The following is a 12,383-nucleotide window of genomic DNA, read 5'->3' as shown; positions in this document are numbered from 1 at the left end:
TGCAAGCCATGGATTAGCTGGTAAAATTGCATCTCAAAGATGCCTACTTTACGATACCCATGGACGAGGACTGTCAAAAGTACCTTCGTTTCACTTGAAAAGGAACCCTTTATCAGTCACAGTGTCTCCCCTTCGGCTTGTCCTCAGCACCTTGGTGTTACCTCAGGGAGAGAGGGCTTCGTCTAATTATTTACCTAGGTAATATTCTCATTATGTCTCAAGAAACGTTGGAAATACAGGAACACTGACCGTCTTCAGAATCTGGGATTCATCATAAATATAGAAAAATCTATCATGGTCCCAACACAGGAGCTGGAATTACTCGGTTTCCAGGTAAATACATTTCTTTCCAATCTAATTCTGCCTCACAAGAAGGTTACCAAGATAAAGAAACATGTCTCCCTTATCTTATCGAAAGAATTAATTTGTCTGAAAGACCTGGCCAGGGTTCTAAGGCTCCTGTCATCCTCTATCCAGGCTATTTCTCCCGGCCCTCTTTATTACAGGGGGCTTCAAAGATTAAAAGCTCTAGGCCTTAGAAAATGTTTGTGGTTCGAAGATTCAGTTCCCCTCTCAGAAGACGCTCAAGAGGATCTTCACTGGTGGTTGAAAAGCCTTCAAGCATGGAACTGGAAAGCTATTTTCAGAAATGTCCCATATTTTACTTTAGAATCAGATGCGAGCAACCGTGGTTGGGGTGCTCGCCTAAACAATTTAGAGACCGGGGGAGGTGGTACTTAGAGGAACAATCCCTACACATAAACTCTCTGGAAATGTTGGCAGCCCTGAATGCGCGTATGAGCTTCAAAGAGTATCTAAAGAATTCCAATACTTAAATCGGCCTGGACAATTTCTCTGCTGTCTCATAAACAAATCGCCTGGGGGGCGCGAGATCCGAGAACCTTTCAGACATTGCCAAACAGATCTCGTATTTTTGTTGGGATCAAAAGATTACGCTCAGGGCAGAATTCATTCCGGAATTGAGAATCTGAGGGCAAACTGGAATTCCCGCTTCCTTCACGACTCCAGCGATTGGAAGTTGAATCCGGGGGCCTTTTCTCAGATTCAGGAGTTATGGAGACCATTTCAAATAGACATGTTTGCCAGCAGACTTACTCACCAAGTTCAGAAATACTTCAGCTGGAGACCGGATCCCAATGCGTCAGGTGTAGATGCCTTTCTCCAATCTTGGGAGGGGATCAAGGATTACGCCTTTCTTCCCTTCTCAATGATTCAGAGACTGTTGTGGAAGTGAGACTGGAGTCATCCTCCATCATTCTTGTAACCCCCCTTTGGAAATCCCAGGTTTGGTTTCTGGTAGTTCCGTTACTAGAGGTGGATTTCCTGCGGCTAATTCAGTCCTCCTTTGGTCTACTCCAGGGTCCGGAAGGAGAGGAACATCCTTTGTTTTTAGAAGGGAGGTTTGGAGAAAGTGGTCTTGTTGGTGCATGGAAAGGGATCTGGATCCCGTACAAAGTTCTCTACAACACGTAGTCAATTATCTAGCCACTCTCTTTGAGTCAGGTCTCTCCTATAGGACTATCAACTGCTACAGATCAGCAATATCCTTGGATCATGCCTTGATTAATATTCTAGCTATTGATAGCAACCCTTTAATCAAAAGGGTTATGAAAGGTGTTAGACTAAGAAGACCCCCCAAGGCTTGTTACGAATCCCTTTGGGATGTTAATCTGATTTTTAACCTCTTCCTTTATTGGCCTTATAACAATTTTCTCTCCCTTAAACAAATCTCCAAGAAATTGCCGACTCTTTTATGTCTGATTTCTTTCAGAAGGGTCTCAGACATTAAAGCTTTAGAACTTTCTAATAGATTCTACTCCTCCGAAGGTGTTCTCTTCGATATCTGGAAAAGAACTAAAACAATGTCAGACTCTTATTTTCTACCCCCTTATTCATGAGTGTGAAAAATTGTGTGTTGGTGTTGTAAATTGTATGAAGTCTTATGAGAATACAATTTCAACATTTAGACCTCTTAGCACTGATCAGCTTCTCCTGTCATAGGTAGTCTTTTTAGATCTGTTTTTTCAGCCACTCTAGCCAGATGGGTCCGCCTGATTATGCATGAAGCTGGCGTGGATCGCTCTAGATTTGGAGCTCACTATTCTAGGGGTGCAATGGCAAGTAAGGTATTTTGGGCACGGGGATCCTTGCCCGAAATACATAAAGCTGCTGATTGGTCAAATGCAAGTACCTTCTCAAAGCTCTATTTGAGCTCTACATGGCTTTACACATACATAATGGTAGCCTTTGGTCTTGTAATGAAATGACGATTCTCCAATTATTATGCAGAGTGAATGTTGATTTCATTAAAGACAAACTGAGGCTAACATTATCCCACCCTCCTCTCCCTGAGAGGCTTTTGTTTGGTACTGTTTAATCTTTATATGTTATATTGTATTTCTTACATTTAATGTATTGTGCATTGTTTATTATCTGTTCGATATGGACACTTTTTTAAACCTCTTCACTATTAAGTTTTTTTAGTTTTTCCTCAGATTATGTTTAGGAGCATCTGGAATGCCACGTTGTCCACCTGTGTCATCGCAGCCTTAGAGGAAGATGGGAGCGTGCACTGTCTTCTTATGATATTGTTAATGTTCTATATTTTGTGATGTATCAACATTCTTTAAAGGGCTGCATGTTGGGGCAGCAAATAAAAGTATTTGCATAATGATAGCCTCTTTGTAATGAAATCCAGACCACTGGCATCACCCAGTTTCTCATACCAGTCCATGACTTGTGGTTGCGGGATTTCTAAGGGATCCTGCTCCCCGTCCCAATCCTCCTCATCCATTCCGAAGCCTTCTGAATATGGCAGGCTGAACGGCATGGAGCCGTACGGCTCTGCCAGCACCGTTCTCAACGTCGGACGCGTGACTTGCTCCGTCTCGCGGCGATTATGATTGGGCAGCCGGCGCCAGATAAAGTCATTCTGGAGGTACGGCCTGCACAGGTCCAGAATGGGTCCAGTTGGAGGCCGTGGCCTCTAGAGAGGATGGCGCAGAATTCATGTGGGGGGATTAGACTCCGCCGTCATCCGAACCTGTGGGGCCAGAAGACACGCCAGCAGGGTCAGGCTGATTAAAAATGGGGTACATGGCAAAATGCTTTAAGTTGGGCACGAGTCGCTCCCGGCCCGGGAAGGGCGAGACGCACGGAGCCGGTACTGGCACCCGCTGCGCGAAGTGGGGGCTCAAACGCCAAGGTTCCTCAGCCTCATCGCATGACAGGCGGGGTGAAGCTCAGACCTTCCTCTCAACTGAGACCTAGACTGGGATCAAGATCAGCAAGGTAACCTCCGTGGTGCCGGATGCTGGCCCGCGATCAACTTCAGGGACCGCTCCCTCAAAGCCTTGGGCACCATGGCCCAGCAATCGGAGCACTAGAGACACACTAAGAGGTGTTCTGTGACCGGCATAGCACGGTGACAGGCGCTGCATGGCTTGAACCCTGAGGTCTTCTTACTAGATATCTCTAGCACACCAAAACGAGTCAATAAAAAGTTGAAAAAAGTCTGTCAATAAATGACAGGGGAGAAGTACTCTTCGACAGACCTGTTCTGGCTGGCATGGAAAGAAAAGAACTGATGTCAGTGAGCCGGAGTAGCGGTTATATTGACAATGCGGATGACACGACGACGAACACGACGCCAACGATGTCATGCAGAGTCAACTGACGCCATCTACCGGGGCACAGGCATACCGCTAAGAAAAATCTTCTGGAATCTCCTGGAAGTTCAAAGGTAAAGAATCTGCAGCTAGATGTCTCTATCAGATATGGTGTGATGCACAATTAGGTTACTCTAGGGAAGCTCTGGTGTGAGTTTGTCACGTTCTGCTATGAAGAAAAATTATTTGTCTCGTCACCTCAGAAAAGAGTCGCTGCAGGGTCTACTAGACATCTAAAGGCAGTGCCCTCTGATAGACTGTATCGGAATTTTCAAAAGGAGCAGAGAATTTGTCATTAACGCTAGATCAGGAACACCATTGGCCAGGTAATCTTGAGAGTAGTCACCACACTGGCTTTACGAGCCTTCAGATCCACCAAAGTATCAATTAAAGAGAGATCACTGTTGCTGGGTCCTGGTAAAAATGGTTTCACTTGCCTTTTGTTTCATTGCATAAGATGAATATATGCCTGCAAACATGCCTGGTCTTTGAAGATGGAGCTGAAAATGAGCTGCATACTCAGGTAATCTGTAGAATGGGGTTCGGGCAATAAAGGCAGTCATCCAAAAGAATGTTGCCTCAGCTAAAAACACTTTCTATAAAATTAGGGTTCTAAAGCATAAACAGGATCATCACAACTTGGAAGCCAGAAAAGAAGGCCTGAGGCACCAGAATAAACATCTGGGAGGCAATTTAGTTGAGAATCAAATAAGAACACATCCACAAATCTCAGGAGTGATAAGTATATATGATCTATGAACCCAGGAAAAACAACCAACTGCGACTTGCATCAACGTAGGCCTTTGCGATTCCTTAATTGAGAATATTAAGGAATCGCAAAAGCCTATGCATGTAGGAATCGCTATAAAAATAGTGATTCCTACACATTCCTTAGTTGCGACTCGCAAATTGCGAGTCGCAATTAAGGAATGCCGTCCCATTCATTCCTATGGGCCTCCAGGCCCATAGGAATGAATTGGAGATTGCATGAGCAATTTGCGAGTACCATTAGGTACTCACAAATTGCTCATACAATTTCAAGGGTGCAATGGTGTCAAAATTACACCCTGTTGCACCCCTCAAATTGATTTGTGCACAGATGTTGCACACACACGCCCTAAGGGCATGTGTGTTCGCAACATGAAACTTAAATGCACAAAAGTGCATTTTATAAAGTTTTTGCAAATTACCATGAAGTTTAACTACATGGTAATTTGCACTCCCTATTAGCGAAATCGCTAATTTTTTTACTTTAATGCATTGCATTTAAGGAATTTCGATTTGGGATTCCTTTAATGCAATCGCAATTTAAGTAATCGCAATTTAGAGATTCCTTAAATTGCGATTTGGGATGATGCATCCCAAATGCAAAAATACCGGTCGCAAAGGGGCAGATTCTGAGAATTTGCCCGTTTGTGACCGGTTTTTGTTTTGATGCATGTGGGCCAAAGAGTGAGCCAGGCACGGTGATTAATGGCAGCCATCAAAATGCGCTCATGTCATTTTCAATTTTCAATGGTGTCCCACTTGCTAGCGGGCAACATTCAAGATGGAGATGCAGTGAAGTATCATTCAATTGAATGACAGCTATTAACCATATGCAATCTCTAACAAAACAGAGGTAATAATTTACATTATAAAAATTATTCAAGTTAATGTTCAAGTGCATCACAATAGAGAATAAAAACATTGAAACTTCTAATAGATGTGTTAATTAAAACTGAGCTAGTGTGGAAGTACATACTGATTTCAATTTTTTACTAACATACCTCTAGATTTCCTCGAGCTTTCCTTAAGACATCATGGGTCGAAGCCACTGCAAATGTAAAAAGAAAAAAAATAAAATAAAAGAAAATGGCGTTATGCAACATTCTTGATATGCAGATATGTGTATTTCACACGTTCTTTACCAAACAGCAAAAAAAGAAATCATAATATCACATGGTCAGCACTTTTCATTGTACGGGAAAAGAGGTTTCTTGGTAGCACAACATCACAGATTTTTCCAGGATTCCACCATTACAGCTATTGGCTCAAAATGGCAGATGATATTTCAAACATTTACACTGGAGTACCAGCAGTTGCCATAAATGGCAACAAAACTGCACAAACTTTGTCACATATACTAAAGAAGCAAACATTGCTTGCACTTCAGCTTTAGTACAAATGAAACTAAAAAGTGAAGGGTGGAATGCTCAAAATAATCCAAGTCACTGGTAATAACTCGCAGCTGCTGCCCACACCGTTATTATTCTGCACACCATACCACCTCAGTTTGGACCCATCCATATGCAAATCAGTCTTGACCCTGATTCAAGAAGAGTAGTTATTCTGAACTGTAAGGCCAGGTAATCTCTGAACCAGAACACAAGCAACCCAAGACTGGCTTCATCCTGATTGGAGCTTTTCAGTTGGTTGCAGCTTGATTCCAATGGCACACCGAGCACGGAACCCATGTCTGGGCCTACTCGCTGTACTGAAGTATACAAAAAAGTCATACGTGGAATGCTTGAATTAATGTCGTCCACTGGTTAATTAATCGGGGAATCTAGGAGGCTGGCTTAGTATATGCTGCTCACTTATGTAAGTGTAGCACCCTCCACTAATCCAGACAAACCTTATGGTGATTTTAGTGCTTTTAGACAACCTTAGAAAGCTCTCCAAGTGGTAGCTGTGGAAGGAAGCCTTCAGGCTTAGTCCAGAAGGAGTGTGAAGCACAAGTTACTTACCTTCGGTAACGATATATCTGTAAGAAACATTAGTAGTGAAACATTCCATACCTTAGAATTAACCCCAGGCGTTAGGCTGGATCCGGAAAGTTTTCGTCAGCAGTACCCCTGCACGTCGGTAGGCGTCGTCGTGCAGCTCAGCGTGTGTCGTTGGCGCGCTGTCTCCAAGATTACGTTGCTGGAGCTACTTAGACACGCCCATATGTGCTGGTGTCAGTTCTGTACACGACTTTCCGTGCCAGGAATGCAGAGCCATGCAAGAAACTGACCATTGGTGCCATGAAACTAGGGCCTTGAAAGGTATGATCTCAACCCTAGAAATCAGTTTGCAGAACGGGGAGGATGGGTGGGGCGGTAACGAATTTATCACTACTAATGTTTTTTAAAGATATATTGTTACCGAAAGTAAGTAACTTGTGCATCTGAAAGAAACACGTAGTGATAGATTCCTTACCTTAGAATAGATACCCCAGCAATACCAATCTCGGTAGTGGGTCTGCAAACCAAGATCACACCAGAAAGTCCTGGGGAACAGAATGGCCAAAGAAGCCGTCTCTCCGGACTTGACTGTTCAGGTAGTAATGCTTGGTAAACGTGTGCAGCGAGGCCCACATAGCTGCCTGACAGATGTTAATGTACGAGTTACTTACCTTCGGTAACAATGTATCGGGTAGAGACAATTCTAGACGCAGATTCCTTAACGTAGAATTATTTCCAGGTGAGAGACTGGATCCGGATTTTTTTTTGCCACAGCATCCCTGCGCGCCGGGACCACATGACTCCACCTAGGCGTTTTCCGCATACGCTACGTCAGCGAGGTCACATAAGTCCCACCCCGGCGCGCCCACTTCAGTTTTCTTCTGAGAACTTTTCCGCCCCACAACGCAGAGCCATCTGCCAAGCTGTGGGAGTATGGGAACAGTGTGCGAAGAACAAGAAAAAGGAATGGTGCTGAACAACACCCCAAAGATCAATGTCAAACACCGTAGTACCCAAAGGCAGCGAAAAGAATAAAGAACAGAGCACAGCCCTGAGCAGCCACCCTGCCAGTAAGGAGACAGCCCTCCCCTTAGAGACAAAGAACATATGTAAAAATGTCATGATAACATGTAGTAGGACTACAATCCCAACCAATCACAAGGAAGGGGAACCAGTCCAGGACAAACAAGGAACGAAAAACCTCCCAGACACCCATCACAGAGTAGGATAACCCCCATAAGGAACAAGGGACAGAGGCACAGCCAAAAGACCCCAACCCAGAGGATAGCAGAGGAGCCAGAACCCTAGTAATAAAGGGGGGAGGCAGGGGAGGGAGGGCGGGATGAAAGGTAGGCCCCCAACCTGGAGCAACCAGAGCATAGGACATAGAAGTACCTATAAACATATCCTCCCATGTGCCAAAAGGGGAGAAAAGAAAAGAAATAACAGGACGAACATCCCGTCAGAAAGAGGGAAAGAACGTACTCACAGAACACACCGCACCCACATGGAGGCGAGTGCAGAGGCCAAGCCTAAGGTCCTCGCAGAACGAGGAGGAAGGGCGGGCCGTGAAGGAATCAGCGGCTAGATTCTTCTCTACCATATACATCGTTACCGAAGGTAAGTAACTCGTACATCTGATAGAGACTACTAGCCGCTGATTACCCTAGCCATACCCACGGGGAAAGAGGGTCTGCGAGAGGGCCCCACCAGCCTGGACATAATAGAGGTTCCTACAGGGAATGAGACCAACAGACAGGGCGAGGAGCCAGCGTGATACTATACACCAGAAATGGGCAAGAAACTAGAGCGCTAACCCACAGACGTGATGGGCCCACTCTAACAGGTGGACACTGCCAGGGTTCGAGTGCGCTACGGGGAAATTACTGTGGTAGTCTTAGAAAGTCAAAAACAACTTTGTGAATGATTTTAAAATATAAAGTGCACATAACAGGTGCGCAAACACTAGCATAAGCAACAACACACAGTCAAAGATGGTATCAGCATGTATCAGCGCTGCACGGTCACTCCAGCGTGATGCTATACACCAGAAATAGCCACGAAACCAGAGCGGTAACCCACTCGTGATGGGCCCACTCTAACAGGGTTCGAGTTCGCTACAGAGAAATTACTGTGGTAGTCTTAGAAAGTTAAAAACAACTTTGTGAATGATTTTAAAATATAAAGCGCAGATAAAAGGTGCGCGAGCACTAGCATCAACAACACACAGTCAAAGATGGTATCAGCATGTATCGGATGTCATGCAAGGGAACACCCCGTTAAAAAGCAGTAGTGGCTGCCGTAGCCCGGGTAGAATGGGCATGTTGCCCCACTGGAGACTCCTTTTTAGCCAAAGAATAACAAGCATTAATGCATAGAACGACCCACCAAGAGTCGGTCCAGTCCGCTTGTGCACGGTCCAACCTTTCTTGATGCCCACTTAGCCAACAAAGAGCTGGTCATCCACCCAGAACTGTTGTGTGCAGTTGAGGTAGAATGAAAGCGCACGTTTTAGGTCCAGAAGGTGGAGCCTCTCTTCCTCTTTTGAGGGATGCTGAGGCGGAAAGAAGGGGGGCAAAGTGATGGACTGCCCGATGTGAAAGGCAGTGACAACCTTTGGCAGAAAAGATGGACGAGTCCTTAGAACAACTTTGTCCGGAGGGACAAAGAGAAAAGGAGGCTTAGAAGAAAGAGCCTGGAGCTCACTCACTCTTCTGGCAGAGGTAATAGCCACCAGGAAAGCTGTCTTAAAGTAAGAAGACGAAGAGGACAGTTGTGGAGTGGCTCAAAGGGAGCACACATCAGATAAGTCAGAACCAGGTTCAAGTCCCACTGAGGCATTATAAAAGGAACAGGAGGGTAAAGATGAGTAATGCCTTTTAAGAATCTATTTACAACAGGGGACTTGAAAAGGGAAGGCTGATCTGGAAACCGTAAAAAGGCCGAAATGGTCGAGAGATGGCCCTTGATAGTGCCCAGAGCAGAGCCCTGCTGGGCCAAAGAAAGGAGAAATAGAAGGACCTCTGAAAGAGGGGCTGAAAGGGGATCCACGGCCATTGCTGTGCACAATGCCACAAATTAATTCCACCTGCAGGCGTATAACATCTTAGTGGAGGGAAACCTGGCTGCCAAGATTACATCACAAACCCTGGGAGGCAGGTCAAATTACGTCAACTGCCGCCGTTCAATCTCCACGCAAGGAGGTGGAGGCTGGACAGGTTTGGGTGGAGAACCGTTCCCTGCTGCTGCGACAGAAGATCCTCCCAAAGAGGCAGTCGGATCAGGGGATCGATAGCCATGCTGAGTAGCTCGGGATACCATACTCTTCGAGCGCAGTCCAGAGCCACAAGAATGACTTTGGCCCGGTCGCACTTTATCTTCTCCAGCGTTCTGGGTAGAAGTGGTATAGGCGGAAAGGCGTATAGTAGACCGCAACTCCACTCGCGACGAAAAGCGTCACCAAGCGGGTGTCACCATGGAAATTCCAACGCGCAGAACTGATGACACTGCGCATTCTCTTCGGTGGCGAATAGATCTAACCAAGGCTCTCCCCACTGCAGAAAGAGAACTTGCGCCACGTCCGAGTTCAGACGCCATTCGCGATCCATCATGTTCCGGTGGCTGAGTTTGTCCGCCCTGGCATTCAGAGAACCTGCCAGGTGTTGAACCATCAGGGAAATGCCCTGATGTTCCAGCCATGTCTAGAGGCGCAGAGCCTCCTGACATAAATGTATAGGAATGTAAATGTACAGGAATTTATATAGCGCAAATCACCGAGCGGTTTCTAAGCGCTTGCTTAGGGAACCCGTCCTGGTATTCCCTTGTGAGATAACCCCGGCAGGGTATCCGCAAGGTGAAAGCCAGGCATCCCGCCGCGAGGGGCTGTTGTGGAGATTAAGCAAGCTATTGCCCAGAGTCGCAGAGTGTGAACCCGTGAATCGAGTAGGCACCGGAGCGAGAATTGTCGAGTCCACGGACATTTTAGGACTCAAGACCCCGCCGAGCCGGGAATTGAACCCTGGTCCCAGGCTGACCTCTGCTTCCAGGTCTGCCTCCTCTAACCAGTGAGCCACACTTCTCCTTCGACCCTACCCCGCCCTGTTTGTTACAGTACCTCATGGCGGTGGTGTTGTTTTTTTACCGCAATTGGTGAATGTTTTGCTAGTCTATTGTATATTAATCAATTTCACCTATCCAACGGCCAACATGGCACAAACGAAAGGGCACTAACCTTTCTTGTTCCAAGTAATAACAGGGATCTAGACTCTGCACATAACGTATTATCCTGAGCACCTCCTCAACGGCATTAACATCACTAAGCGTAGATTGCACGTTTAGCACACCATTCACCTTTTTAATAATGGTGTTAGGCCTTCACGGACTAAACCTACCTTAGCACAGGCATGCATGGATAATTGCGGATCATTTACCATCCTTGTACTGAACCTTACTTTCTTCTACTTTTCAATTGTACAGACCCTGAAGAAGGGCTATTCTCGGAATGCATTGGGCATAGAGAAATTGTTGTTCATCACATACAGCCATACAGGAGTGTATCACTAATTTTAAAAAATTGATTGCTAATTTTTTTAAAGTGCTTGTTTTAATCATTGTATTTCACTGTATTATTGTGTCATCCCTGCACTTGCCCCACGCGGCGCTTCTCTCTTCCGCACTGCTACCGCGAACCTAGGCGCCATACTTGGACCAGTCTGGGGTGACGGTCTAGTTGTTTGGAGATACCTGCCCCCAGGCACCAAGGCTATTTTAATCGCGCTGACACCTTGCGCGCTAGCCAGATCGTTTAGACGCTTCCTGAGGCACAGCCGGGAAAGCTAGGAGTGTATCACTAATAAAAAAAAATTGATTGCTAATTTTTTAAAAGTGCTTGTTTTAGTCATTGTATTTCACTGTATTATTGTGTCATCCCTGCACTTGCCCCACGCGGTGCTTCTCTCTTCCGCACTGCTACCGCGAACCTAGGCACCATACTTGGACCAGTCTGGGGTGACGGTCTAGAAGTTTGGAGATACCCACCCCATCTCCCCCTATTTATGACTACCATCAGTCGTCCGTGCAGCGGGCGGGCGCGCCGGCGGCGCGCCAAAGGCAAGCCCGTCATCACCTCGACATCGCCTCTCGCCAGGACCCCTGTTCGAGCTCTACCAGACTCCCTGGTCTACGAGAGAGAGGTACTACTATCCTTGAACTCAGGGGGGGAGAGGTTTACGAGACTGCCGATGCAGCTGGGGGAAACTTGCTTGAACTGCATCGCCTGCCAGTTCAGAGCCCCCGCACCTGGCTGAGTGAGACAAGACAGAAAATTAGAAACTCTGGCATCGATCACGGTCCTCCAGCTAAATGTTGGATCACTTGCCAAACACTACCTTGAAGTACAGACGCTCATTGTCGAGGAATCTCCTGATGTGTTTTTCATATGCGAAACGTGGCTACGAGATGATGATATGACAGGGATAATTCATCTCACTCTTCCGGCAGGATACTTAATGAAGACACTTAACAGGGACTCTAGAGGCGGTGGTATTGCGGTAATCTACAAAGCCCAATACCCCTGCTCCTTCATTAAGGAAGAGATATGTGGAGGTGACTGTGCACGTTTTAAGATTACTATCAGTGCACATTTCACACTCTCAGGAGTATACATCTACCGCCCACCAGGGCATGCCTCAAAGTTCATTGAAGCTCTGTTAGATACAGCCAATTCACTTGTGGTTAGGTCTGCTAATTTTACAATTCTTGGGGACCTGAATCTGCACTTTGATCAGACGCAGGATCTGACTATCCATAGTCTATTGGCGTACCTAGCGGCCTTACAGTTAGACCAGCCTAGACCCAGTGTTCTCTAACATCCCAGAAATGACCTTAGCTTCACCGAAACCTATGGGCTGGACTGATCACTCTCTGATAAGAGCCTGCCTGGAGATCTCAGCACCTTTCAGGGTGGAGGAGGCGAACAGGGTCCTGA

At 46.1% G+C, this 12,383-nt stretch overlaps 1 protein-coding gene across 1 annotated transcript in view; it reads right to left on the bottom strand.

The window, feature by feature from the left end:
• LOC147710591 (CDK5 regulatory subunit-associated protein 2-like) overlaps positions 1-12,383 on the bottom strand; it is an 883,251-nt gene that overhangs the window by 71,400 nt on the left and 799,468 nt on the right. Inside the window, exon 37 of the mRNA XM_086921269.1 lies at positions 5,459-5,505. Within this exon, the coding sequence (XP_086777395.1) occupies positions 5,459-5,505 (47 nt within the window). The remainder of the gene's footprint in view (positions 1-5,458; positions 5,506-12,383) is intronic.

The sequence above is a fragment of the Lissotriton vulgaris genome, chromosome 5 (genome assembly GCF_964263255.1).
Source record: "Lissotriton vulgaris chromosome 5, aLisVul1.2, whole genome shotgun sequence".
In the NCBI taxonomy this organism is placed as follows: Eukaryota; Metazoa; Chordata; class Amphibia; order Caudata; family Salamandridae; genus Lissotriton; species Lissotriton vulgaris.
This window is presented reverse-complemented; position numbering and strand designations above follow the sequence as displayed.